Source organism: Peromyscus maniculatus, chromosome 15 (genome assembly GCF_049852395.1).
Source record: "Peromyscus maniculatus bairdii isolate BWxNUB_F1_BW_parent chromosome 15, HU_Pman_BW_mat_3.1, whole genome shotgun sequence".
NCBI lineage: Eukaryota > Metazoa > Chordata > Mammalia > Rodentia > Cricetidae > Peromyscus > Peromyscus maniculatus.
This window is the reverse complement of record NC_134866.1, coordinates 72441186-72469076: the sequence shown is the minus strand read 5'-3', so window position 1 is coordinate 72469076 and position 27891 is coordinate 72441186. Positions and strand designations below refer to the sequence as shown.

The 27891-nt window shown below is 44.8% G+C and overlaps 1 protein-coding gene and 1 non-coding gene across 3 annotated transcripts in view; both read right to left on the bottom strand.

Moving 5' to 3' along the window:
• Window positions 1–27891, bottom strand: part of Arsb (arylsulfatase B) — a 170114-nt gene that overhangs the window by 52068 nt on the left and 90155 nt on the right. For both annotated transcript variants that reach the window (XM_006981769.4, XM_042261637.2), the window contains exon 6: window positions 15445–15515. In XM_006981769.4, the coding sequence (XP_006981831.3) occupies window positions 15445–15515 (71 nt within the window). The remainder of the gene's footprint in view (window positions 1–15444; window positions 15516–27891) is intronic.
• Window positions 20883–21007, bottom strand: LOC121823017 (small nucleolar RNA SNORA24). Its single transcript, XR_006064311.1, has one exon. It is a non-coding gene; the product is annotated as a small nucleolar RNA SNORA24 (small nucleolar RNA).

Genomic DNA, 27891 nt, shown 5'->3' with positions numbered 1-27891 from the left:
CTGAATTCCATCCTTAGCAACCCCCACCTCTACAAACAACAAAACAAAACAAACCTGCTGTGTACCTCCTGCTAGCTGACAGAATTCCGTAATAGAAGGACCCCTGGCATCGGTAATAAAACACAAGGCGCCTAAAAAATGATTAACGATGTGAAGCGGCCACGCTTGCAGGCTGTCCCTCCGAAAGGTGGGATCCATGGGAAAGCACTTTGTTCATGAAGAGGCCAGTTTGTCCCTGCTACAAATCCCCAGGCTCACGATGGCTATTTTCTATTTTCTACCTGCTGTCATTCCTGTATATCCAAGAGCCAGCAGTAAACGATTAAACATTTATAAACAGCCAAGTACAGGTGATTAAAACTTTGGCAAACTAGAAGGCTGGTGAATACTTGAATGTAAAGTGAAGAATTCTGCAAAACGAAAATGAAAATTTTTACATTTAAAATGCACCTTTTAAAAAGTATTGTATTCACTTATTTTCTGTGTGCATGCATAGGTGTGGGCATGTGCCACAGTGAGTGGGCAAGTGGGCAGTCAATACCCTGAGAGAGTCAGTGCTCTCCCTCTACTGTGTGGATGCCAGGGACCGGATGCACAGATTGATGCATAAAGCAAACTTATACTCAGTATACTGTCTCCTTTTTCTTCAGATCAGGACCCCAGATCATAAAATTGTGCTTCCCACATTAGGGTGGGCCTTCTTCCAGACATGGGAAGAGGCATGTCTCTTCAGTGCTCCTAGAACCTGTCAAGTTGACAAAACAGTGCCAATCATCAGGGCATCCATGAACATTTTTTTGTGTGTGAGTGAAACTTTGAAAATACCCTTAAAATGCAGGATTAGGGCAACGGCGTAGCAAAGCATTTTATTGTGCTGAAGTGGTAGGTTCATTTCATATAATCCCAACCTATGCAACCATTCATAAAATGACTATACAAGTTTTAAAATTTCATTTAAATTTAAAAAAATTAGTGTCTTGCGGTGGGATGTCTTCCTATATGCTGTGAATATGTGTGGCTCTCACTGGATAATAAAGCTGTGTTGGCCTACGGCAGGGCAGGCAAAGTTAGGTGGTACATTCAAACTGGAGATGAGGCGAAGGGTGGAATTGAGAGATACACCAGCCCACAGCTGAAGGAGAAACAAGATGTCAGCAGACCAGTAATGCCAAGGTCACGTGCCAATATATAGATTTATAGAAATGGGTTAATTTAAGATGAAAGAGCTAGCTAGCAAGAAGTTGAAGCCATAGGCCACACAGTTTGTAATTAATATAAGCCTCTGAGTAATTATTTTATAAGGTGGGAGAGATTTGTCCTGACCATGGGCCAGGCAGGACCCAGAGAAACTTCCCTCTACATTTGGTGCTCACCAATGGGCATTGATCCACATAGACCTAACAAAGTTTAAAGATTCTAAAGGCACAGAAACGGAGCCACACTAGGCTTCCTAGTCTCACAGTCTCATGTCAGCAGCAGTGCATAGACTCATCTCCTGACAGCTGCCTGTGAGGTGGCTGTGAGGTGGAGCTGGCCGCCAGCCGCCATGAGCTAAGCAGCATGGCAGATTCCTGCCACAGTACACAGTGGTGTCTCTAAGCCAGCAGTGTGCTGCCTGGTGGACCTAGCTTTTGCTAGTACAGACAGAACAACAACAACAACAACAACAAGAGGTTTCTGGGCTACACACTGCTTGATGGAGGCATAGACCCACTGCTTCCCAGAGTTGGTGGTGAGCATGGCTCCCAGAGCTGGCGGTAAGGTAAACGTACTTCCGCCATGCTGGGAAGCAGAGATGGGCGGAGCCGGCAGCCAGGGCTGTCACTTTGGTCCTAGCCACATTGCAGTTTAAATCAATGGCTAAAAAGTGATTACAGATTCACAATAGGGCAGATTCAGATGGAAAAAACTTCTAAATGGTTTACAGTGTGTGTAAAAATGTACGTAGGCTTGGAAGAGAGAGGAAAATGAATTTAGACAGTTATATAAAGAAATAAATAGTTAAAAAAAATAAAGTCTTTAAAAAGACAGTAAAAGAAACATAAAAGTTAAGCCATGTAAGTACGGAAATTACACAAAGAATCTAAAGAATGCATATTATTATATTGTTTTTAGAATTTTTAACTACAGAGACATTCTATTGTAGGAGCTACCAAGTTAAACCAATATGTATATTTTTAAGGTATTTTGACTTCAAAATTTATGTCTAAGGATATGTTTGCTTTGGAAAGGAGGTTCTACTTTTATTTCCACAGAAGATGAGAACCTGTGGATTGCTTCCAGGCTAATATAGTTTGATCAACCAAGACCCCCTGAAAGGTCTCTGACAACACCATGGCCCAGATGATCCAACATCCAAAACAGCTTCAAAGCAACTAGCTGAGATGATCTGGCCTCACAGACTACTACAGCCAAGATTTAACTATAATTCTTAATTTTCTCAGGATCCCCATAAGATTAGCAGCACCCCTAATCAGGAGGAAGTAGTATCGGAAGCTATGCCCAAATTCCCAAAATATTGTTTATGTATGTTTATTTTTACTTAAAGCAAGTTGATTATAAATGAAATCTCTTTCTAAGGAAGAAAAGGGTGTGTGTGTGTGTGTGTGTGTGTGTGTGTGTGTGTGTGTGTGTGTGTATATATATGAGATAGGATGAAAGAGTAGATTATTGAATCTACTTTTAAAGAGCAACAACTTGTCTGAAATATTTTACATTGCTATAGATTTTAGTTTATTGATACAAATTTTATTTTGTTATACTGTATGTATATTTCTACTCTTGTTTAAGGTATTATGTTTATGCAATTCATTTAAAATTTTAAAATATAATACTATATACAGATTAATAGTCATCTATGATAATCAAACTTATAGTTAAGTTTTTTTAGGCATACAAAGGTATATTTCAATTAGGTAGGTAATCTTTAAACACTTCAAAGACCTACATGATATGGCATTTAAAATGTTTTAAGAACTTAGACCTTTCTGGACACTGAGACACGTCTGCTCCTGGCAGCACCAATCTACTTCAGAAAAGATGATGGGCATCAAAGAAACTCATTATGGAGTTTGCTTTCTTTGTGGCAAAAGTTCGCCACTAGACAAGAAAAAAATGTTCTTGCCTCGACTGCTTGACAGAATGCTGTATAAACTGGACATGCATGACCCATAGGAAGATGACCTCTGAACTTTGCAAGGTGAGATGGTCCTTCAGGTTCCTGCTTCACAAAATAAACTGACAGACATTCTACAGGACATGAGGAGAAGTGACTGACAAACTTAGCCAGAATGAGCGGAACAGTCCTTAAAATTTCCTGCTTCACTGAAAACCATGCCAGAGACTCTAGGCCTGTTGGCTGAAGACAGATGCCCTAATGTTACAGAGGAACTTTAGATGACTGTCCAGGCAGCCAGATGCCTGTCATTTCTAGAATTATGAAAGTTGCTTGCAATGCATTTCCTGTTTACTCAGGTAATATTATAACCTTCTGGGGTCTTTGATGGAGTTGAAGACTAGATAGCTATAATTATAGTTTTCCTTAGTCATGATAAAAGATAAATTAGTTATAAAACTTTAGACTCACAAAAATAGGATAGACAATAGAGCATTTTTTAAAATTTTACCAAATACAAATAGACTAGATAGTGTAACTGCAATTCTTGCTTGATAACTGTTTTGTTATATATAATTTTACTATGTTAAAGTTAAAACCTTCCCTTTTGGTTAGACAGAAAAGGGGAAGTGCTGGGGATCTTTCTGTATGCTATGAAAATGTGTGGCTCCTACTGGATAATAAATAAAGCTGCATTGGCCTATGGCAGGACAGGATAAGGTTAGGCGGTACATTCAAACTAAAGACAAGGTGAAGAAGGGTGGAGAGATGTGAGCCCACCACCAGAGGAGCGATGTCAGCAGACCAGTAATGCCGCGGCCGTGTAGTGACATATAGATTTATAGAAATGGGGTAATCTAAGATGAAAGAGTGCCGGGCGGTGGTGGCACACGCCTTTAATCCCAGCACTCGGGAGGCAAAGCCAGGCGGATCTCTGTGAGTTCGAGGCCAGCCTGGTCTACAAAGGGAGTTCCAGGAAAGGCGCAAAGCTACACGGAGAAACCCTGTCTTCAAAAAAAAGAGCTAGCTAGCTAGCAAGAAGTTGAAGCCATAGGCCATACAGTTGGTAATTATTATAAGCCTCTGAGTAATTATTTTATAAGCGGCTGTCAGACCACGGATTGGAGAGATTTGTCTGGATTTCTGGGCAAGGCATGACTGGAGAAATTCCCATCTACAGTGTCTATATAAGCGTATGTTAAATTAACTTCAAATTTATGATTCAAATCCTGTAAGAATGTGTTTACATGTGTCTATTAATGAATAAAATCAAGAGAAAGCAAGAACTGTAAAAGACACACTAGAACATCTGCAAGGCTTATTTTAGGGTGGCCAGAGAGTGTTGTAATACAATTTTTACCACTATCTTCGAAATTTCCCGTGTTTCAATGCTCCCACTTTTAATGCATTACTTGCGCAAGAACAATTAGGTAGCTCCCACTGCCTGTGGGATCAAGTTCCAGTCCGGAGGCTGGCCAACCCTTACTCAGATGCTTTCTCTCTGCCCAAGCAGGCTTGAGTGTGCCTCCACACACAGTCTGCCACTTCCTGTGGTGAAGAGGCTGCCTGTCCTCTCAGCAGGCAGCCTGTGGGAGGGAGCAGGGCCCTCCTGCATTCACAGAAACTCTGTCAGACTCCATGGAAACAACTGGCAACTAGCCAAATATAGCTCATACTATTTCTACCACTGTCGCCTCCATCTGTTATTTGAATTTATTTAAACTTGTATGTTATTCTTCCCTCCAGTTATCTTCTAGGCTACTCGATGGTTTTCATAAAATCCAGGGCAACGGAGTGTTTGTGGTAGACAGAATAATGCCTTCCACCTCCAGGCACCATTGAGTTCCTTCTCCTGATTTTTCCAGCACCTGTGAAGGTGTTGGGCCACAGGGCAAAGGGGAATTCAAAGTGCAGATGGAGGAGGATCCTGAGCAGGAAGCCCCTAAACAGGGAGGCAGCCTGGCTCTCCAGGTGGGCCTCATGTCATCCTGAGAATCTTAACAAGATGGACAGGACAGGAGACCCTGTGAGAAGGGAAGCAGCGTTGGAGGCCTGCAGGACCAGAAGAACTCAATCCCAGAGACAGGTCAGAAGGACTCACTGTTCTGGTGGAAGGTCCACCTCAGCCTCGGGCACCCACATACCCAGAGGGTCTGGAATGCTCTGGTGAAAGGTCCTCCTCAATCACCCTCCCCCATCTCTCTCTCCCCAAACCCTGCTTCATCCTAGAAAGCCCACCAAACACAGCTCCTCTCCCAGAGATGCTCAAGACCACTCCCACAGGGTATTTAAACTGCCCCCCCCAAACAGACACATGTTTTTTTAGTCTCTCTTCCCTGTCTCCTTTGGCGCGGGCGTGGGGTGGGATGGGGGTGGGGGTGGGCAGAATATCATCTGGGAACACTTTACCCATTAAACCTGGGCTTTTTCTTAATTCGGTCTGATTTGGATTGATGCATCAGCATAGAGACTTATATCGGGGTACAGAAACCTTTCACACACCTCTCCTTGGACCACTGGGGCAGAGGTTAAGCACTGTCAGAGCACAGTTAAATTCTATTCAACCACTGTTTCTGTTGAGAAGTCATTGTAAGGTCTCATCAGACGTGTTCTGATGAAATGTGTCCGATCTGCTTCCTGACTGCCCGGCCAACCTCATCTGGTTGCCCTGCCTTCCCCACCATGATGAGCTGTATCACCTCTGGAACTGCACACCAACATGAACCTTGTCTTCCCCAACTTGCTTTACATCGGGGTGTTTTATCTCAGCCACAGAAACGTTTAAAGCCATAGTTGAAATGTCTTGTTATACCAGAATGAAAGAAGAGGAATTGAATTAGTTGGAGATGAGTTTGCCTCGTTCGTGATGCTGGGCTGGGGTGGGGGCAGCACACATGTAAATGAGTGCTGTGTTTTGAGTGTCCCCCCAAGGGTTGGCATGCTGAAAGCTTCATTCTCAGTGAGGCCATGTTGGGAGACCATGCAACCATTAAGAGGCGGGGCTTAGTGCCTGGTCGTTAGGCCATAGAGGGGCAATGCTGCCCCCTTCAGGAACTGATGCCCTTGACTCTAAGTAAAGATGAGGTGGCCCTCTCCTCCTTCCTCTGGCTCCCAGGGTCACCACCTGGTCACTCCCTCTCACATGCACCTTCTTCTAGATGCCACCCACCACAACGTGACCCAGCCAGTGGAGATCTCACCAGAGTCAGGCAGATGTCAGGGCCAGCTGCAATCTCCAGAACTGCAAGCTGAACGCACTTCTTTACTTACAAATTACTTGGCTGCAGGTATTTTCCTATCGCAATGGAATGCAATGGGGTTATAGAAAAGTAATCCCACAGTGATGCATGTGCAGGAAGGGAATGTGGTGAGGCAGCGGGTCCCCCATCAGATGGCCTCACTCCCAGAGACAGGGCAAGCCAAACCCTTCAGTCAGCCTCTGTCCTCTGACGCCAATTACCCTGATGCCTCCAAACATAAAACTGGAGCCGTGGGATTTGCTAGTGTGGTGTGGCCAACATCCATGGCGAGGATTAATTAGCATTTTTAAAGTGCTGTGGTTTGGGTTTGGTTGCTGCATTTCCTCAGGAGGAAAGGCAGGTCTAGGTGGAGAGTTAGCCACAGAGGTTTGACGGATGTTGTCACTTGAGATGTGCCGTGTGGGGTGGGTGAGACAGGGTACGCGGCTGTGGGGCTGGATGCTCAAGGCATCAAGAAAGCCATACAGGGAACAAGCAGCAGAGCTTCCAGAACGGGGGAGGAGGCCTAGATTCCTCTGAAAGTTCAAAAAGAGAAAAATCACATGTGCCGGGGCTCCGCGAGGGAGGGCGCAGAGTGACCCGCGGCCCGAGAAGTGTGACAAACTGCAGATGACAAATAGTGGCAGCTCAGCATGCATCCTGCGAGCATGAAGATGAGCTACGGATAAGGTCCTTGCTGAAAGAAAGGACTCAGCAGAGAAGGCTGGGTCTGTAGTGGGTCTGTGGGTCTGTGGGTCTGTGGGTCTGTGGGTCCGGGGCTCACAGCAGAGAAGTCTAGTTACACACTAGTTTCTCTGCCCGACACTGTGTCACAACTTTGCAGACAGCATGATCTCCACAGAGCCTCAAGTGACTTTCCAAACTCAATCCAACACGTTATTTTTGACTGTGGACGGTGACATGTCCTCATCACTGGAGCTTAAAACTGTAGACATACATAAAGCAGAAACTGTAGCACCCTCCCCACCCCAACAGCCACGATATAACTGGTGTTCAGGGCAGAGGGGTCTATTTACAGGACAGTGCTGTGAGTGTCCTCAATTCCTTGGCCACAGAACAGACCACTGGAAGAACTCATCCCAGGCTCTCAAGAAATGAGTTGAACTGCCATTCAAACCCAAGTCCGACACACTCCAAACTTCTACACACTGCACGAGCTGATACCTCCCAGCCCCACATTCTTCTCTTTCTGCCTTCAGTGTGGTTAGCACAGGGCATGAGCAGGGTGTCCAGGGCCAGCTCTACAGTCAGAAGCAATCACCATCCAGAGTCAGACCACATGCGAAGCCAGCAAGGCTGGTCTCACTTAAACACAGCATACCCCCACATGCCGTCATTGTGGTGAGGTGATTGTCACTACAGTCAACCTTTTCCCATCAAATCAGTGAAGGACAGGAATTGAGAGAGGCCTAGAATCAGTGTGGTTGGAAATGTCTGAAGGGAGGAGCCCTAAGTTCAAGCTCCATTATTTAACAGTTATGAAGGACCTAAAACCTTGATTTCTCCATCTGGGTTAGGAAAAGGGGGGAAAGCCTGACTACCCAGGTACCTCTAGAACTTCGCTATCTTATGCAGTAATGCACAGTACTGGGCTGGTGCAGCCTACCACACTCACCACATTCTGCAGTAATGCACAGTACTGAGCTGCTGCAGCCTACCACACTCACTACATTCTGCAGTAATGCACAGTACTGAGCTGGTGCAGCCTACCACACTCACTACATTCTGCAGTAATGCACAGTACTGAGCTGGTACAGCCCACCTCACTCACCACGTTCTGCAGTAATGCACAGTATGTGAGCTGCTGCAGCCTACCACACTCACCACATTCTGTAGTAACGCACAGTATGTGAGCTGCTGCAGCCTACCACACTCACCACATTCTGCAGTAATGCACAGTACTGAGCTGGTACAGCCTACCACACTCACTACATTCTGCAGTAATGCACAGTACTGAGCTGGTACAGCCTACCACACTCACCACATTCTGCAGTAATGCACAGTATGTGAGCTGGTACAGCCCACCACACTTAGCACATTCTGCAGTAATGCACAGTACTGAGCTGGTACAGCCCACCACACTCACCACGTTCTGCAGTAATGCACAGTACTGAGCTGCTGCAGCCCACCACACTCACTACATTCTGCAGTAATGCACAGTACTGGGCTGGTACAGCCCACCACACTCACTACATTCTGCAGTAATGCACAGTACTGAGCTGGTGCAGCCTACCACACTCACTACATTCTGCAGTAATGCACAGTACTGAGCTGGTGCAGCCCACCACACTCACCACATTCTGCAGTAATGCACAGTACTGAGCTGGTACAGCCCACCACACTCTTCACATTCTGCAGTAATGCACAGTACTGAGCTGGTACAGCCTACCACACTTAGCACATTCTGCAGTAATGCACAGTACTGAGCTGGTGCAGCCTACCACACTCTTCACATTCTGCAGTAATGCACAGTACTGAGCTGGTGCAGCCTACCACACTCACTACATTCTGCAGTAATGCACAGTGCTGAGCTGGTACAGCTCACCACACTCACCGCGTTCTGGAGATAGAAGGAAAGCTAATCTGAGAACAGGTGAGACCATCACCATTCTTGCTAGACTGTTCTGAGCAAAGGGAATCGATGGTAACAGACTCACTGATCAGCATGCATTGTTTCATAGAATGCAGGCACTGAGCAAGCTATACAGATGGTGTCTGATCTGCTTGGAGCACGTATCTCTGGCAAGAAACAGGTGAGCATGAGTAGGAACGATGTAAACATGATCGGGGAAACGGGAGCATGAGGGAGGTGATGCATTGAAGAGAACAGAAGCATGGGGTCTTCGGAAGCCCCACACGAACCAAAGGGACTAAAGTCTGGAGCCGTCAGCATGACACTCTGAATCTGAAATGTCCTCTACAGGCTCTTATTTAGATGCTTGTTCCAGCCACCAGCTGCTCCTCAATCTGTCCCCCTGTCCCTTCCCTGACGGACACCTGTCCCAAATACAGCTTCCCTCCCTTGAGTTTTTTCCATCAGATGATACAGTCACAGCGACATGGAGATAACCAGGACAGAAAACTGGCATCGGAGAATGAAGCGGGACTGTTGCTTTGAGAACACCTGACAGAACAACTTAAGAGAAAAGGCTTGTTTCAGCTCACAGAGTAAAGATCTTGGTTTGGTCCACGGTCACTTGCCTCCATGAGTCTGGCCTCATGATCTCAGGAGTGGATGAGGAGGAGAGCTGTTTAGACAACGGCAGAAGGGCAGCTGAGAGAGAGAGGCTGGAGCCAGGGGTCGGTTTATAACCTTCAAAGGCCATAGTAACCTACTGCCAGCCAGGCCATTTTATATTCAAGTCACGACATATTTGAAACTGGATGAGTCTTACACCTCAAGCAGATGTGGCAACTGTACGTGAGACGATGTCTGTGTGAGGGAGTGTCTTAGAGTTTCCATTCCTGGGAAGAGACACCATGACCATGGCCAACTCTTACAAAGGGAAACATTTAATGGAGTGGCTTACAGGTTCAGAGGTTTAGTCCAGGCTCACCATGGCGGGACATGGTGGTGTGCTGGTAGTCTTGCTGCCAGCAAGGAGCTGAGAGTTCTACATCGTGATCTGTAGGCAACAGAAGAGACTGTGTACTGCACTGGGCACAGCTTGGGCATATGCGACCTCAAAGCCCACCCCCACAGTGACACATCTCCTCCAACAAGGCCACATCTCCTAATAGTATCACTCCCTAAAGGCCAAGCATTCGAACCCATGAATCCACGGGGGCCATTCCTATTCAAACACCGCGGGGAGGGAAGGGAGCTAAGTCCCATTGTCTCCATCATCACTAGCAGAAGTTAACATCTCATAGTGACATCCACAGCTTCTCTTCTAGGCCTTCCATCTGAGGTCGTAACAGCACTGCACAGAGCCACTTTACAGAGCGGGCCCTTGGTGGCAGGGACTGTGCTAACTTCCATCAGTGCCCTTCACTGGTAGTTGGGCTCCTGCCAGCATAACTGGTGTGTGTGTGTCTGTGTGTGTCTGTGTCTGTGTCTGTGTGTATTACATATATCACACAATTGGATTATTCTGGAGTTCTGGTGATCACATCTGACATCCGAGGTGAGCTGAGGTCTCAGCTTGAGAGGACCATCACCCCAGAAGAGCCAAGACCAATCTGGCAACTCGCCATGATCTGAATGGTGCTGGGAAACACGGAGTCGGGCACTGGAGAGTCCTGGGACCTATGTAAGCTATCAGACACAGCATCACAGCTGCCCCGCCCCCCCAATGCTCCAGACACCTCCAGGCTTTCCCATAACTCACTGTGAACAGCGCCATCCCTTTCCCCAAGTCCTCACTGGTTACTTCTCCTGCCCACTCCTAGGGAAAGACACTGAGTCTGGGCCACTCCCCTAGAAAGAAAGGCATAGAGGTATGAGGTTCTAGGTGCCGCGTGTGGTCTACCCTCCATGGGCAATGTCCTTGGTCCTGCTCAGAGGAGCAGAGGCCCAGAAAGCAGAAGGAGTGCGATTATTTGTCTCCCTCTTCTCCTCAGTGAGCACCTCCCCTGTCTGGAAGCCGTATGGGAGAGGAGCTGAAGTTCTGGCTAGACACTACTCCCTTCTGGGGGGCAGCTTTGGAATCGGACCTCTAGGTGTTCGCGGTGGAAATGTGGTTGTATCTATTCCCAACTTCAGCCCACTTCCAAAATAATGATCGAGTACAAATGCTAAGCAGGCCGAGATTAGTAACCTCGGAGGCCACTGAGCATAGACCCCTTCCTCATGGTTGGCTCTGGACCTCATCTTTTTTTCCTGCTAACACTAGAAAGGAAACATTACAACTGCCTCTCCTTAGGCCTTCTAGTCAAAAGAATGGAATCCCTCTGGCCCTGAGTGGAGACATAACATTCTGATTTCCTCCAAAGACTAGAACATTATATATACTATGTTGTCTCTTCCCTTGAGCTGGACCTGTCAATCACACGGCCAGAGTCTCCTCCCCAGGAAAGCCGATTCACCCACTAACACGCTCAGGAGACAGGAGGAATAACTACCTCCTAATGAGATAATGTCCTCACTTACACTTCCCACATGGCCCCTCCCCGATGCAGGGGCTTGCCTGTCTTCACTGCCAAGCTTGCCTGCCTTTTGAGTTCTAAACTCAAAAGTTATAATTTTTTTCCTTCTCTTTCTGCACCGTTTTTCCAAAGTGCAGCCATGTTCTCCCCATCTAAGCATGCTTTCCCTGGCCTCCCGCTTTCCCCCTCATCCTCTGAAGCCCCGCACACCGCTCTTCGGCGTCAGCTCCTTGCCAGCCTCCGCTGATGAGAATGCCAGCTCTCACGGCCCGTCCCTCGGGAGGCATGCCATTCTCTCTCCACTCTCCTCCATCGACCTCCATTCAGCAGCTGCCAAGACTTACAGCTGGAACACTCTGTTGCTTTTCTTTCAAATTCTCATAAAATGGTCCCCGAGCTGCCTTCTGAGTCTGTTTTTAAATGCTTTTATTAATGAGATGACGAGTCTAAGGAGGGAACCCCAATTTCCCTGGATGTTCCCGCTACTCTAAAGAGGGGGTAGGAAGGAGTGACTGCTAAACCCAAGAGCCAGCTTCTGAGGGAGCCTGGGGAATATGTGGAAGGCAGGGCTCCCCTGGGAAACACACAGTTCATGAGGTGAGGAGACCTTGGAGAAGGAAAGAGGACAGGGCTCAGGGAGGTGAACAGGAGGTAGCCATAACAAAACCACATATTCATGCAAACTAGTCTCTTGTTTATAACGCGTCTAAGGCTTTCCTTTCTATTCAGTCATTACTGCCTGTTGACAGGTGCTCCTAGCAGAGTGCGGCTTCATTATCCTGCCCCACCCCCAGTCTGATCATCAGTCTGGGAGGCACTGGAGCTGGGAGCCAGCTGTGGCTCTGGGGTAACCCGGGCTCAAATGTCAGCCCTCCTGGATACACTAGACAGCTGCTTTCTGGTTTCACAAAAGCTTCTAGAATATCTTCTTAGACTTTGCAGACGTTGTCCTCTAAGTTCATAGTTTCTTATAACTGGATTTAATTTTTCCCTACAAGTAACTGCAAAGGAAAGAGAGCAGGTTCGTGTCTTCATGGTAAAAAGCAGTGGTGGCGCATGCCTTTAATCCCAGCACTCGGGAGGCAGAACCAGGCGGATCTCTATGAGTTCGAGGCCAGCCTGGACTACCAAGTGAGTTCCAGGAAAAGGTGCAAAGCTACACAGAGAAACCCTGTCTCGGAAAACAAACAAACAAACAAACAAACAAAAAGTAGCAGGCCCCCCCAAAGAGAGCTTTTTTCTTTTTCTTTTTTTTTTCTTTCTTTTTTTTTTCTGATTGTGCCTCACAGCAGATTGAAGTGACTCAGCCATCGCAGAAAAGGCCCGCAGGGTGGCTCTGTGTGAGGAGGAAGGGGGCACAATGCTCCCTGCAGATACAGACGACGGAGGACACCTCACTCGTGTGAACCAAGTTGGTAAGGAAGGCCAGCATCAAGCGGGTTTCTTTGGAGGAGGCACAGAAGACGGCAGAGGCCGAACAGTGCCTCTGAATTAACGACCGCAATGATGGAACTTAGCACAACCGCCGAATAACACACTGGACACATACATCCTAGCGGCTCAGGGGTGGAGTCACCGAATAACACACTGGACACATACATCCTAGCGGCTGAGGGGTGGAGTCCCCCATCCAGACCTCTGCGCCCCTTCTAACCTGAACGCTGCAGGAACCTCTTGTCCATGGTATCAGTTTGCTAGGAGTATTTTAGGGAGGGCAGCCAAAAGTGACGGCAACTCACAATAAGAACCCTGCTGCAATCAGGGCTGTGATCGTCACGTAAGAATCTGGTTCTGGGTTGTCACTTCTAATGCCAAACGAAACTATAGCCCAGTGGGTGTGCAGCCACAGGCTTTTTTATTTTATTTATTTATTTATTTGTTTGTTTGTTTGCTTATTTATTTATTTATTTATTTATTTATTTATTTGTGTGTGCGTGCGTGCGTGCGTGCGTGCGTGCGTGTGTGTGTGTGTGTGTGTGTGTGTGTGTGTGTGTGTATTTAGCAAATGAAGACAGTCCACAGCCATTATGTGGGAAGCATATCCTGGATGCCCTGCAGCAGGGTTATATGAGAAGTTTTTAAATCTACTCGTGCATTCCTGCTGCTCTCCAGGCCTCCCCAGGAGATTTTGGTATTCCTGGAATAGGCCACGTGTCTTAGGTGTGCAGGGGCAGGGAAAGTTTAGAACCATGTAGCCTCAAGGTAACTAATCACAGGTCCTCTGTGCACCTGATAAACTGATTTCCTAGCACCTTCTAGAATAGCTCTTCTAGACCAACAGAAATACAATGCAAATCACATATGTAATTCTAGGGTTTCTACCAGTCGCACTTTAAGAAAGGAAAAAGAAACAGATGATGTATTAATAGTACATTCAACTTAACATATTCAAGTCCTGTCATTCCAACATGTATGCACCATATGTGTACCTAGTCTTCAAAGTCCAATATGTACTTTATACTCGGAGCTGACGTCTCAACCCATAATTACCTACCTACCTTTCCAGGGCTCAGCAGCCACATGGAGCTGGTGACTACCACAGCGGATGGCACAAATCTACGGACCATCTTGGCAGTCCTCAGGATCTAACCCACACTTCTACCTCTACCGTCCATGTAATTTTACTCCAGTAGAAGAGACACTGCTTGCCTGTTATTAGAACACTTTCCCCTTCCAGGTTTAATGCATCCACTTGGGTTTGGAAGAGTGGTGTTTAGCTTTTAAAAATTAACATACTGAGTATTAGATTTCAGATGGCATTTTCAAACGTAATTTGTTTTTCCTGTCCATCCTTCTATTCCCCCATCACCTTCACCCTGTCTCAGAGACCCTCCTTCCCCTTTCACGGTCCTCTTTTCCAAGCTTCATGACTATAACTGCACTCACATATATTCAGATATCTAAACATTACAAGCTAAGATCTATGTATGAAGGAACATGCCATCTTTATAACTCTGGGTAACTGGGCTTACTAGAATAATTTCCGGATTCATCCATTTCCCTGGAAATTTCATATTTTTAATTGCATCTAATCTCTCCTTAATTGTCCACTCTGTGATGAAGTAATGATTAGTGAGTGCTTATCAAGTCCTGGGCACTTGTGCTAACTGATGAGGATCAGAACACAAACAAATCCTAGATCTCGGCATCCAGGCCCAATTAGACTATGTGACCGATGCTATTCAGGGGCACGAAGTGACACTGAGAGGGGACAACTGCTTTTCATGGGGCTTCTGGGATGCTCTGGAAACTGCAGAGAGGCAGGAAACAGGTACTGAGTTTGGGGATGGTATAATCAACTCCGTGCTTTGAAATGGCAAGCAGGACAGGGAATGTTGGGCAAGAACATGACAAGGCCAGGCGCGAGGAGGGTCTTGGGGTCACTTGGAAAGGACAAAGAAGTAAAGAGAGTTAAGCAAGGCAGTACAATGTCTGGAAAGGAAGTGGCATGACCCCCACATGAGCGCAGGGAATATAACAACACCCCTTGAGGAACTGACAAGGCAGATCTCCGGCAGGCAGCAGGCACAATGCAGCTGAATGATTCCCAGGACTGTGAGGAAATTGGCACCCGTGAGATTCAGCAGGTTCTGTGCAGCACCCGGCCAACCCAATCAGATGCTGTGGAGGCTCGCACAAGCCCAGGGCCGACAGCGGCTTGTCTGGTGGTGAATTTTCTGGAAAAGGGTTCTGGAACTTTCAGGTAACTCAGGCAGTGACATGATTCGGGTGGTAGAAAGGGGCCTCGGGGCGCCTGTGGGCTCCTGTGGGCTCCTGCTGCATACGGCCAGCAAACGGTAGAGCCAGAATTCACTAACTTCACAGAGTACTTAAACCACTATGAGATTACCAGAACATGTGTCGGGAAGAAATGTTTACACTAACATCAGCTCTGGTGGGCAGAGAGCGCCAGGCTAGCGTGCTGGTGTCTCCTAAAACACAACAAAACATTTAACACAGCAGCAAAGGCTGGGTACTCACACGGTGAACTGTCGAAAAAGTCCTGATCAATGTTATGCAGCAGCTCCACTCTGGGGGATGGGCTTCCTTCACTGGAAAAGAAGTTTTAGGAGAAGTTAATTTCTTCTTCAGTGGGCATGCACTGTTTTATGACTTCTTTTCTTGATGCCTACAGAAAATAACAAATCTGCCAGTGAACAATCTTATCATAATTCAGATGTATCCAAAAGCTGTGGCCGGTGGATCTGCATGGAGTCATTTGTCTATATCATAATAATTACTGTAAGCACCACATAAAAATGTCAGTGTCCAGCCTATGATGACACCACGGCTATATTTAAATGTGACCATTCTTTATGGAAGAAACACAAGTCATCTGTGGGGACATCACACTGACCATGTAGAAGGAAATGAAGAAAGAACATCTTCCAAAAAAGTGGCCCGAAAACTGCAGATGCAGCAGCCTCCTCAACATTAGCTATGATACAATCTTCAAATCTTTCTCATAGCCAAAGAGAACACAGATTTATTTTTTAATTAATGTATTGAGTCAAGGTCTCCTGTGGCCCGGGCTGACTTGGAACTTGCTATATTATAGCAAAGGCTGGCCTTGAACTCCTAATCTTCCTGCAGGACTTCTGGGGTTGTATGCTTGTACCATCACACCTGGGTCACAGATTTAATAGAAATACAGGTTAAATCCATGCCTTTTTTTTTTTTTGGAGAGGATATGTAACTATAGCCACAACCTAACCTATACTGCCCCAAAGAACAAATGGATGTCACTTAGTCCAATCTGTTCCTGTTATAGGAGAGAAATTATGTCCTGAGTTACTGCAAGAATATTGGGTTGTGTGACTTTGAAAGCAGGGTTCTTTAGAGACTGAGAATGCTAACACCCTCTAGATCCCTGCTCACCTTGACCTGGTGCAAACTGAATCAACATAAACTACTGGAAGAGAGCTGAGGACACTTGCTAATCTAGTATCTCTGCTATGTATTGCTGGAGGCAAAATACTGTGAACATCCCAGGACTCATACACATGAGTAAATGAGAAAGCTCTTGGCATAACTAAGACAACATGATTTCCAGAAGGCTGATGTCCACACCCAAACTCACAGCTAGTTGTTTATAACAGCGATTTGAGATTTCAAAGACAGCAACATTTCAAAAAGTACCATCCGTCAATTTACAACTTGGTGTTTCCCAAGTAAGAAAATGTTAAAATACGGTTACTACATTGAAAACCAAATCATAAATTTATAAACTCAAGTTCCATTTGCTTTTGGGATACTATCTTACAAGGACTCCAATTTGCAGTAAGGCTCATTAAGGAAGGGAATGGCTCAGTTGCCTTTAGCCTACTGGATATGGGTGGGTTAGGACCTCTGTTGGTCTTTTCTGTGTCACAGATTGCAAGCCCAGTGCCACTTTGAGATCTTTGGCAGCAGTTACTCTACAGCTCATGTGGTTGAGTCTGTATGATAATGAGTATTCTAAAGATGGGTAATGCTTGGGGGGCGCTCACCAACCTAAGACAGAGTGCCTGTGTGGCCTGGGCAGGTGTCTCCATGATGGGTAAGGTGACCTGCTGATGTCCCACACAACCTAAGTCAGAAGCTCATTTATTAGTAAAAGGGGGACCTGCAGGGCCCTGGCCCCCATTTTGGGTAACTGTTGCCTTGCTTGCTGACCTTGACCTTGATATCCTCCCTATGCTAATTCCCTCCTGGGTTTCACCCTCCTGAATGCTTAAGGGAAGTTCCTTTTCTGTGTATCCTGCATAATGGGTGTTAACAGCTTAGATGCAAGATTGTAAAACATCTGTAGCGAACTTCTGCCCTCTGAGGTTCTCCCATTGTGCTGTAAGCCTGTATTTAAGACCTCCTACCTCCTTCAATAAACGGTATTTGGCATTAAAAAAAAAGATAGGAAGGGGTGTGAAGGAAGGGACTATAAACACAAGGCTGCTACTGATAAAAAAACAACACACTCTTAGAGCAAATCAGACTTCACATCATCACTATGGCAGAGCAAAAAAAAAAAAAAAAAACCTCTTGGGACAAATAGATATGTGCAGGCAAACAGACCATTTGGCCTAGGATTGCATTTGGTTTTGGTTATGTACACACATCTCTTGTAATAATGCACTTGGCAGCCTAGCTCCTTCACCTGCACATCCCTCGAGCACACACTTCTCTCCTAAAAATGCACCTAGTAACTGCTGAACCCCCCTGCATCAGGCTAAACATACCCATCTCTGAGCAACAGTAGGTTTCCTCCCTCCTAGTAACAACTGAACTTAGTTTCTATTCAAATGTACTCCTCATGTATGTGAATATGAATAACTGAAGAGCCAGTCTGGTCTTAACTGGTTTTGGGTGCATGTTGTGACCCTAGAAGAATCCACTATTTACCATTTATGCTTACACAAGATTGAGTATGTGTACAATTAAAACCAGATGTATTATGAGACCGGGCATAAACGTAGAAAACTGATTATATCACCATCTATCAACACCCTCACTGTAATCCTTAGGAACCAAATTACTCTCAAGCCTCCTAAATAGAAGTCCCAAATAACTGGGCCCTTTAATATTCACGTGGCCTAGTGTTCGTCTTGACAGTGTAACACTCTGTAATAATATACACCATTTTATTTTTATTTGAATAAAGTGATCTTGCTACTTTTGCAAAAAAAAAAAAAAAGAAAGAAAAAGAAAAGAAAACCAAATCAAAAGAACTTCAACTACTATCAACACTGTTTCCTAAACTAAGTTAATTTCACACACATAAACACACATACAGTTGCACATAGCAAGAGAAACACAACCTGGATATATGTAATGTGAATATTTTGTAATAGTTCAAATTGCTCTTCTTTACTTCCATGAAACACTCCCACTAGAGAGCCGAAGGTGAAGAGCTCAGAGATGGCCCTAGTCTCCGGGACAACGCTCACGCAGGATGTCCCACAGTCCTCAGCCCTGAGGGGCAACACTGCAGGATGGGTTGGTGTTGACTGCAAGGCACATCTCTAAGGACCCTGCTCTCCCCATTTGCTCCTGAAAGCACTAACTGCCTACCTAGAGATTCTGGAGACCGACGGCTCGTCCCAAACTGGGTTTGGTTGCAGAGGCTCTGAATGCAAGGAAGGGGAGATGTACAAAGAGAGCAGTAACTATAAGGAGATGTGAGCAGGGGGCTGGAGAACAGGGGGCTGGAGAACAGGGGGCTGGAGAACAGGGGGCTGGAGAGAAGGCTCAGCAGTTAAGCGCATGTACTGCTCCTCCAGAGGAACTGAGTTCAATTCCCAGCAATCCTGTCAGGTGTCTGTAACTCTAGCTCCAAGTCAGAGCCTCTGTGGGTGCCTATACTCATGTGCACATATGTATACAATTAACATAATACATAAATAACTCTTTAAAAACAACAAAAAAAGAAAATGTGAACAGAATGATGATGATGATGATGATGATGATGATGATGATGATGGTGTCTTGGCATAAAAACAAATAGAGTTAAACTCCTGAACAACATTAGCAAGGAAGTCGGAGGGGATGTCAGACTGAAAGCAGTAAGTCTTGGAAGAGACAAAGATATTTGTTAAATTTAGATGTAACTAAGTAGAATTTATGTGTTGTATTTTTAGGGAGAAAATTAAAAATAAACATTTTTCCTAGACTACAGAATGCGTGAACAGTTCATTCAATTCAAAAGAAGGCAAGAGTGAGGAAGGAAGCCCTCTAAACTTCAGGTTCTCTACCTTGATGTAACCACTCACCTCTAAAACCAGAGCTGTCCTGATATCCCAAAATATCGGGTAACAGGGTCCTTTGGGTGCCATCCCCTAAGGCCCCTCTCAGGGTCCAGAAAAGATGCTACTTAACAAGCGAGGAAAACCTACGGGTCTGAGGGTGAAGGAATGAGCCGTTCCTCTCTGCAGGTCTTTCTATTGTTCTACTCTGCTCTCTCCCTGTTCCAATCCTCCTGCTTCTCCTCATCTAGCCTAATAATGTTCTCTTTTACAGGAGGCTGGAAGCAATAATAAAAACTACAAGAGTTACCTCTCATTGGTCAAATGTACATCCCTAAGGTAGACAAGAAGGACAGAGGCGTTTACCATGGCAACACAAGGTTTCAGGGTCTCAGGACCAGAGAGAGGGACAGGGCGAGGGCGGCGCAGTGCCCAGTGCGACAAACCGAGACACAGCTCTTTATCAGCAGACTTGGCAAGTGAAGAACTGGCATGCTTTTCTTAGGGTGCAAAGAGCTAGCAGGCTTTTCTTAGAGTGCTTTATGTGGATAACCAGGGGTGGACACCTGCAACTGTGGCCTTGTGCATAACTGTAAAGTTTTAAACTTACGATCTATTTACAAAGGCCTTTAGTCTAGTTTGAACTTGCTTTGAGGTAAAATGAACTAAATGTGTGCAGTTAGTCTGGGCAAAAGGAACAAAGAAGGCTTTTAAGGGTCCACAGTCCTTGTGGGACAATAGATCTAGTTATGAAGCATATCCTAATATATTTTCTATATACCAAAATTGTACAGCTAATGAAAAGTCATCTTCCTGACCATCCACGCATATATGTGTGCTCATAAAATTGAGATGCAATCATGAGATTACATATATACATTTCACGAAAATGCATGGTAATAGGGAGATATCATAGCTGTTATTGCACAAGTGAAATTACAGATGAAAGCAACAGAATTCAGAGTCAGTGGCCTGCAAGCCTTGCTTGACAGGGTATGCCATCTGAGAATCATTCCTCTGGTGGGATGATATCTGAATTATCAATTGCTATAGGCTGTATTTGTGTCCTGGCCCGCATCAGCTTGTGACAATCTCTCCTGACAATTAGGCACAATAAACAAAGAATACTTTTCTACTGATTCTGGAATTTTATGTGTGTTACTAATTCTCATTATTTCACTATTCTTAAGAGCCACAGTATTTCAAAATAAGTAAACTTAGTAAGAGATATGACTTTCTGGACAATCCTTGTTGACTATTCCTTGGGAAAGTCTTCACAGGCAGACTTCTTATGATGCCAATAGGCTCTCTAAGTCCCTAACTGTCATAGTATATTATGATTCTACTTCCAAAATATGCTAATCAAGATATTTTAGTGAGGATGTGGTTAAAAGACATGCCGAGAAAATACAATACGTGACAAGTGGTTTAAACAATGACAAACATACTTAAGGACTCCAGATTAATAAGAAAACTAAATCGACATTTAGGAGACTTGAATAAACTATAAATCTTGGGTTGCCTCATTTTAAAAACATGTAAAATCTCAAGATGATCTCATATAATAATTCACATGGGCTAACCCTTTGGAAAGAGATGGATTTTAGAAATCTACAGATGGCTGTTTAAAAGTTTTTAGAAATATTACAATAATCATCTAGAAAAGTATGCCCAAGACCTGGCACCCTAGCTTCTTAACAAGAATGCTGCAAGTCAGAGTCTGATACCAGATATGTGGTGTTGGTCTTGCCAATAAACAAGAAGATGCTCTTCCACAGCCAGGAAATGAGACTGCCACAGCAGTCCAAAGACATGGAGAAGTGGAGCTTTCAGAGATGCACACAGGGCTGGGGATGCAGCTTGGTGATGGAGCAGTTGCCCAGGATGTACTAGGCCCTGGGTTCTGTCTCCAGCACCACACAAAGCAATGCTGCCGTGCACAAGAAGGGATGATGGTAATTGTGGAAATACAAATTAAAAAAAATACACACCAAAGTGTTCGCTGGGATGAGGAATAAGTACAGTGAAACTGAAGAGGACTTTCACTTTCTAACATGCTTTTAAACCATTAGTAAACATAAGCAAAATCAAAAACAGGTATACTGAACACTCGGGGAAGAGAACCGTGAGTCTGAGGTCAGCATGGGCTATAAAACAAACAACAACAACAACAACAAATATATTGTCTGTGGAAATTTCCAGGATGGCACAAACACAACACTTCAAACAATAACCAGGTCAAAACTCAGATGCTCACATAGTCTAAGAGGCTAAAGACGGGACAATTATCCATCTCAACAAATACAATGTATGGGTAGTATTAGAATACGTTAGTAAATATTTGGACTCTATTTGTAGTCTATCATAATAACTGATCATGAGTCTTGCAATTTCCTTGCAGATCTTTGAACAAGACGGTCTTTATCTACAGTTGGAAACAGCAGTGGCTTTAGGGTGATACATTCTTAATTCCATTGCTGAAGTCGCTTCTTTTGCCTTTAGTAAAGGGTTCAGGGTCTCAGTGCTGAGGATGGGGGATGGGCATTAAGAGGAGCAAGAAGGGAAGAAGGGAATTCCAAGGGAGGAGGAACGAAAACCCAGGGGAGCGGAAAGGTAGGGGAGCATGTAGTTTCCATTCATAGCTACAAAGTAAGTTATCAGCACAGATGCATTAATAATTCTCTCTCTTTTTAAACAGCGTCAGTTCAGGAATGCACAACCGGGCATAGGAGAATGTGCCTATAATCCCAGAAACTCAGAGGCCGAGACTGAAAGACCAGGAGTTTAAGGCTAGCCTGAGGTGCATAGCAAGACCTCAGTTTAAAAAACTAAAACCCAAGCCAAAATCCATCAGTTAATCTCAGCAGAGACTAGAGGATAAGCATGTGTGTGGATCTGGGGGTGGCGGCCTGGGAAGGGAGGGTGGTGAACTGAGGAATCTCAGAAACTTCCGCAAGCCTTATAGTTTTGCCTGGGAAATAATGGAGAGAGAATATTTGTAAAAGGAAATAACCAATGACCCGGGACCATACTCTGAGAGGTATATATAAGACAATATAAACTGGGCCATGACTTCCGTATTCCCTTTATAAAGTACAGACAGCTGTAACTTCAATTTCTAAGACATATAATGTTCTCTCCCATACGAGAGCATCTCCCATTTTAGAGAAAGCCACCAGTGTTAACACAGTCCACTCATGAACTACGTATTTAAAAAGATGAGATGTGATCTGCTACCTATGAATTTTCCTTATTTGGAGGCATTTGAACAGGTACTGGAAGTTTAGCTGCTTAAGTAACATTGTCTTCCACAGGCCATGAATTCCATCTGGGAAATTCCATCTCTCAATCATGACTGCTGATGTCTGTGGGAAATATTTTTTCCATAGTCATACACCTGGTCTTAGGCAAATCAAATCAATGGTTGCTTTGATCACAGCAGAGCCTGAGAAGAGCTGCCTGTGCTCCCCCCCTGCTGGGCCTGTAAGAATGGCCACAGCAAGAAGTAAACAAAGAACTACGGAAAGAAAAAGGCCAGAATTACTTTGTTGACCTCTAACCACTTAAAGACAGGTGTGTTTCATCCATGCCATTAACCACCAAAGTTGACTAGTTTGGGCTTTTGATTGTTTTGGCAAGGGTGGATTGAATAATAGCAACTAGACTAACACAGAACTTAAAATACTAGCCATAGGGAGACTGCTCAGCAGTTAAGAGTGCTTAGTACTCTTGCATAGAACCCAAGCTGGTTTCTAGCACCCACATTGGGTAGCTCTCAACCACCTGTAACTCCAGCTCCAGGGTATCCAATGCCCTCTTCTGGCCTTCACAGACATGTGAAAACACACACACACACACACACACACACACACACACACACACACACACACACTAATAATAATAATAACAATCAAAATAATAAACCTTTAAAATACTTGACATGAATTAGTCTCATTTAATTCTCAACACCACAGTTCCAACCTTGGCTAGGGTGATTGATTAGGTTGATCCAAGCTTGACTAAGGTGATTGGTTAAGCTGATCCAATCTTGGCTAGGGTGATTTGTTAGGTTAACTCTAACCTTAGCTAGGGTGATTGGTTAGGTTAACCCCAGCCTTGGCTACAAGTGATTGATTAAGTTCTCCATCCTTGGCTAGAGTGATTGATTAGGTTGATACAACCTTGGCTAAGGTACTTGGTTAGGTTGCTAACATGACCCCTGGTTGAGCAGATGATGGAACTGGGTTTGAAACTCAGGCTGATGGACTCCCTAAATTCTACTCCTAACCAATATGCTACACTGTCTGCTCAGTGAAGTGTTTACACATGGCTTCAGCATCTCTTTGGATGTGTTACACCATACACTTAGCTTATTCTTATGACTCCATAAACAAATACCTTTATGCAGGCTAGTTTTATGTCACCTTGGCACACATGCTAGAGTCATCTGGGAAGAGGGAACTTCAACTAGGAAAAGGCCACATCAGATGGTCTGTGGAAAGCCTGTGAGGCATTTTCTGGATGAATGATTGATGTGGGAGGGCCCAGATCACTGTGGGTGGTGCTACCCATAGGCGGGTGGTCCTGGGTTCTATAAGAAAGCAGGCTAAGCAAGCCATGAGGAGCAAGCCAGTAAGCAGCGCTCCTGTGTGTCCTCTGCATCAGCTCCTGCCTCCAGGTTCCTGCCCTGCATTCCTACCCTACCCCCTTCAAAAATGGAAAATGGACTATGATGTGGAAGTAGAAGATGAAATAAACCCTCCCCCCCCCCCCCCCCCCCCCCCCCCGGTAGCTTTTGGTCATGGTGTTTTATCAGAGCAATAGAAACCCTGAGACAATCTCTAACTGCAAATCCCTCTATTAACAAACATGTCAATCACCTTCTCCCTTCTTTCCCCATATGACTGGCAAAATGCTGTTGTCACTGGTGACATTTCAACATTTCATTTAAATGAACCTTTAATTTTCATATTTTCTGTATGAGTTTTATTTGACATATTGATGAAGAGACTGGCCAGGGACTATGTGTCTTAGCGCTTTCTAGGACTCTACAGTTCCAGACGTTGAGGCCGCAGCATCACTGTCCATGTACAGTTCCCAGTTTTGACTGCCATTGTGCTCCATGTTGACGGCTGATCGATGGGACGTGATTACATTACTCCCCTCTCACCACTAGCTGCTGTCCATCTGTCACAAAAAACACATCCTAGAAGACCCTGTCACACTTTTAGAAAAGGAAACAGTAACGGCACCTTTCGGGGATGAAATTTGGAAGGGAACAAACAAAACCCAAACCAGTGGCTGCTAAAAACATGCAGAGACCTGCCAGGATGGTGTCCACCCACGGGTGAGCATGGACATCTTCCTTGTAGCTCCACTTCCAGCTGCTGGGCTCTTCCTGCATCCAGGCCCTGTGGATGTGAATACACGCATTCTTCCTACTGTCTCCTTAACTGCTAACAAGACGGGTACCACTGTGCTCACCTATTATCTTAACTCAGTATTCTTTGCAGAGGTGTGGATTGAACCCAGAACCCTTCTCGGACATGCTAGACAATCACTGTACCACTGGGTCTCATTTCCAACACATGATGAGATTAACGCCTGAAGATCTCAGTAAGCACGTGAATAATAAACACAGGAGATGGGATTTGAACCGGAGCCGACCACAAAGTACACACTGAAACCATTATACTTGGAAACCACTGGCAGGACTTATTTTATTCACTGTAGATGTGTGGGTGGGTGAGTGGGTACTGGCTCTATGCAAAACCCATGCTCCTTGAAAGCCCTGTAACATGCAAACAACACCACGAGAAAAGAGATTAGGCATGGGAATTATAAAATTTAGACAAAATTTGGTAAGGATGTAAGTTGAATTTATTTGCTGGAGGATAGGGAACTATTTTTGCATTGCTATTTATTTTTTATTAAGGAGCTTGTTAAGTTTTTAAAAGTAGACTATTCAAGAAAAGAGTAATTATCAGAGAATCACACTCTTACTTTAGTATTTTCCTATTGATCACAGACTCTTGGGTCAGTAGCAGGACAAGCCATAGGGGATGCTATGCCCTTCCTCCAATTTCCATCTTAATCCCTATGAAGGATCTTGAAAAGACGAAAACTGGCAGCCGCATTGGCAACTAACCAGGAGGCTGGCTGCCAAAGTCCCGAGGGGCTTTAGTAACAACGCCAATGCGGAGGAGACTAACAGCATACTTTTGGGTTTTACAATAAGGAGCAAAACCTGATCCAAAGAAAGTTAAAAAAAAAAAAAAAAGACTCACTTTGTCTACCTCTAACCTCACCACAGAGGGGCCACCCAAGACAAAAATGGGCAGTGATCTGTTCTCAGAGCTGGCGGCTCTCTGTGTCCATCCACAGTGGCTCTCTCGCCTGTACCCACACAGACAACAAACGGCAAAAGAACAAGGATGCTATGTAGCTTACTAGAACGTGATGCAGATTAAACTACAGGAAAGAGCTGTACTGTGCAGCGCACAGCGAGCCCAGGCCGAGGCACTGTTGGCAGACACAGTAACAAAGAAGGGGAATCAAAACCAGCTGATCAACAGGATTCCCGCACCTAAGGCTGAGAGTCAGAGGAGCAGAGGGGCCGCAAAGATAGCAAGGGCCAGAAGAACAGAGTTTGCCATGAGATCGACTCTCCCGGGGATGTCAGAAACTACACCTGAAAAGTCTCGCCAACATGGCTGCCTACACAGGTGCTGAATAAGAACGACACCAGTGCTAACATGGACAGGAAAACATCTCAGGAGGCCTCAACCCTATTAAAAAAAACAAAAAACAAAAAACTACAGGCAAATAAGGAAAGCTGAGAGCAGAAGAAATCGCCTTCCTCGGGGGAGAGCCACCAAATGGTTATCCAATACCAACTGGTCAGTCCTGAAAACACACACATACAAGTAACATTAAAGAGACTGAGAAGGTTTTATTTATGTATTTAGGAATAAACATACAAACACACATGTGTATATAACAATAAAAAAAGAGGCTGTGAACTTGAAACAGAGCCAGGGGAAGGTGGAACAGAGGAGGGTTTGGAGGGAGGAAAGGGGGAGGGGAAATGATGTAATTATATTTTAATCTCAAAAAAAATTTAAAAAGGAAAAAATAGCAAATAATTTCTTGAGCATTTTCTCTTCATGAACTGTACAATGTGGTTGATATATTGTGCACCCCAATAAACTTATCTGGGGGTCAGAGAACAGAACAGCCACTATATTAAACATAGGTTTAGGCAGTGGTAGCACACACCTTTAATCCTAGCATTCCCGAGACAGAGATCCATGTGGATCTCTGTGAGTTCAAAGCCACAGTGGAAACAGCCAGGCATGGTGACTCAGGCCTTTAATCCCAGAAAGTGATGGCAGGAAGGACCAGAAACTAAGTTTGTTAAGCTTTTGGGCTTTTAGCACCAGTTCAGCTGAGATCCATTCGGATGAGGACACAGAGGCTTTCAGTCTGAGGAAACAAGGTCAGCTGAGGAACTGTCGAGGTGAGGTTGGCTGTGGCTTGTTCTGCTTCTCTGATCTTTCAGAGTTCACCCCAATATCTGGCTCCTGTGTTTGTTACTAATAGGACCCTTTAAGATTTGTGTTATAGCACTTGGTAGTCGCTGACTCCTGTGAGGAATGTTCCATCTGAGGTTTCTGGTTGTTATCTGTGGAAATGCTGAAAGGACCCAAGAACACAGGGGTTTCCACACTTCCACAGAATGGTGATGATCAACTAAATTTAAATATTTCACACAACTCCCTCCAAGCCTCATGGGTAAGGAAAGCAAGTAAGAGTCACACCTTCTGCTGGAAACCCATATAAGGACAATGGAAGAAGGAACGGGTGTGTTCATTCATCCCCTGTCTGCCCTCACCTTGTCAGCACAGTTTTTCCTTCACTGGCACTGGGGCCTACTTCTTCGGGATTCCAGCACTTACAGAAGACCAGCTGAGACACACAGCCGCATGGGACTGAACAACTCTAGATTCTTGAACTTTCCATTCATAGTTAGCCATTGTTAGATTGCAGCCTATGTTATCCCTATCCCAATAAATTCCTAATATATACATATATGTGTACATGGTAAGATATATATATATATATACAGACAGACAGACAGACAGACAGACAGAGGGGGGATTCATTCTATATGTTCTATGACTCTAGAGAACCCTCACTAATTTTCATTAGTCTCATTCTGCAGCTGAGGCTGTCCTGAAACTATGTAACCCACTTTGCCTTCAAACAGACAGTGATCTCTTGTCCCCAAGTGCTGAGGTTACAGGTGGGAACCACCACGCCAAGCTCTGAAGTTTCTTTGGATCGGAAAGAGAAATTGAACTGCTCAAGTCCCACCCTAGCAGACTGCCTGCCACTGCAGGCCTAGGAAAAAGCAAACACATATGAACATGGACAAGGCACTAGATAAGAATCTGCCATGAGTACCAAGTTTCCAGGGAAACAGAAAAAAAAAAAATACAGCAAATGAGAATCCAAAACTTTTGGCTAATGAAAACTACTTTCCTGCTATGGAAAGAAAGTCACAAGCTGAGGGAAAATGTCATATGATATTTCAGCATGAAGCAAATGTAATTTATAATTAACTCAGTAACTGTCAATATTTAAAAGCAAGAGGACCTCTTCCTAGCCTTTTGGGTAGAATTAAGCAAAAAAGAAAAAAAAAACCCCA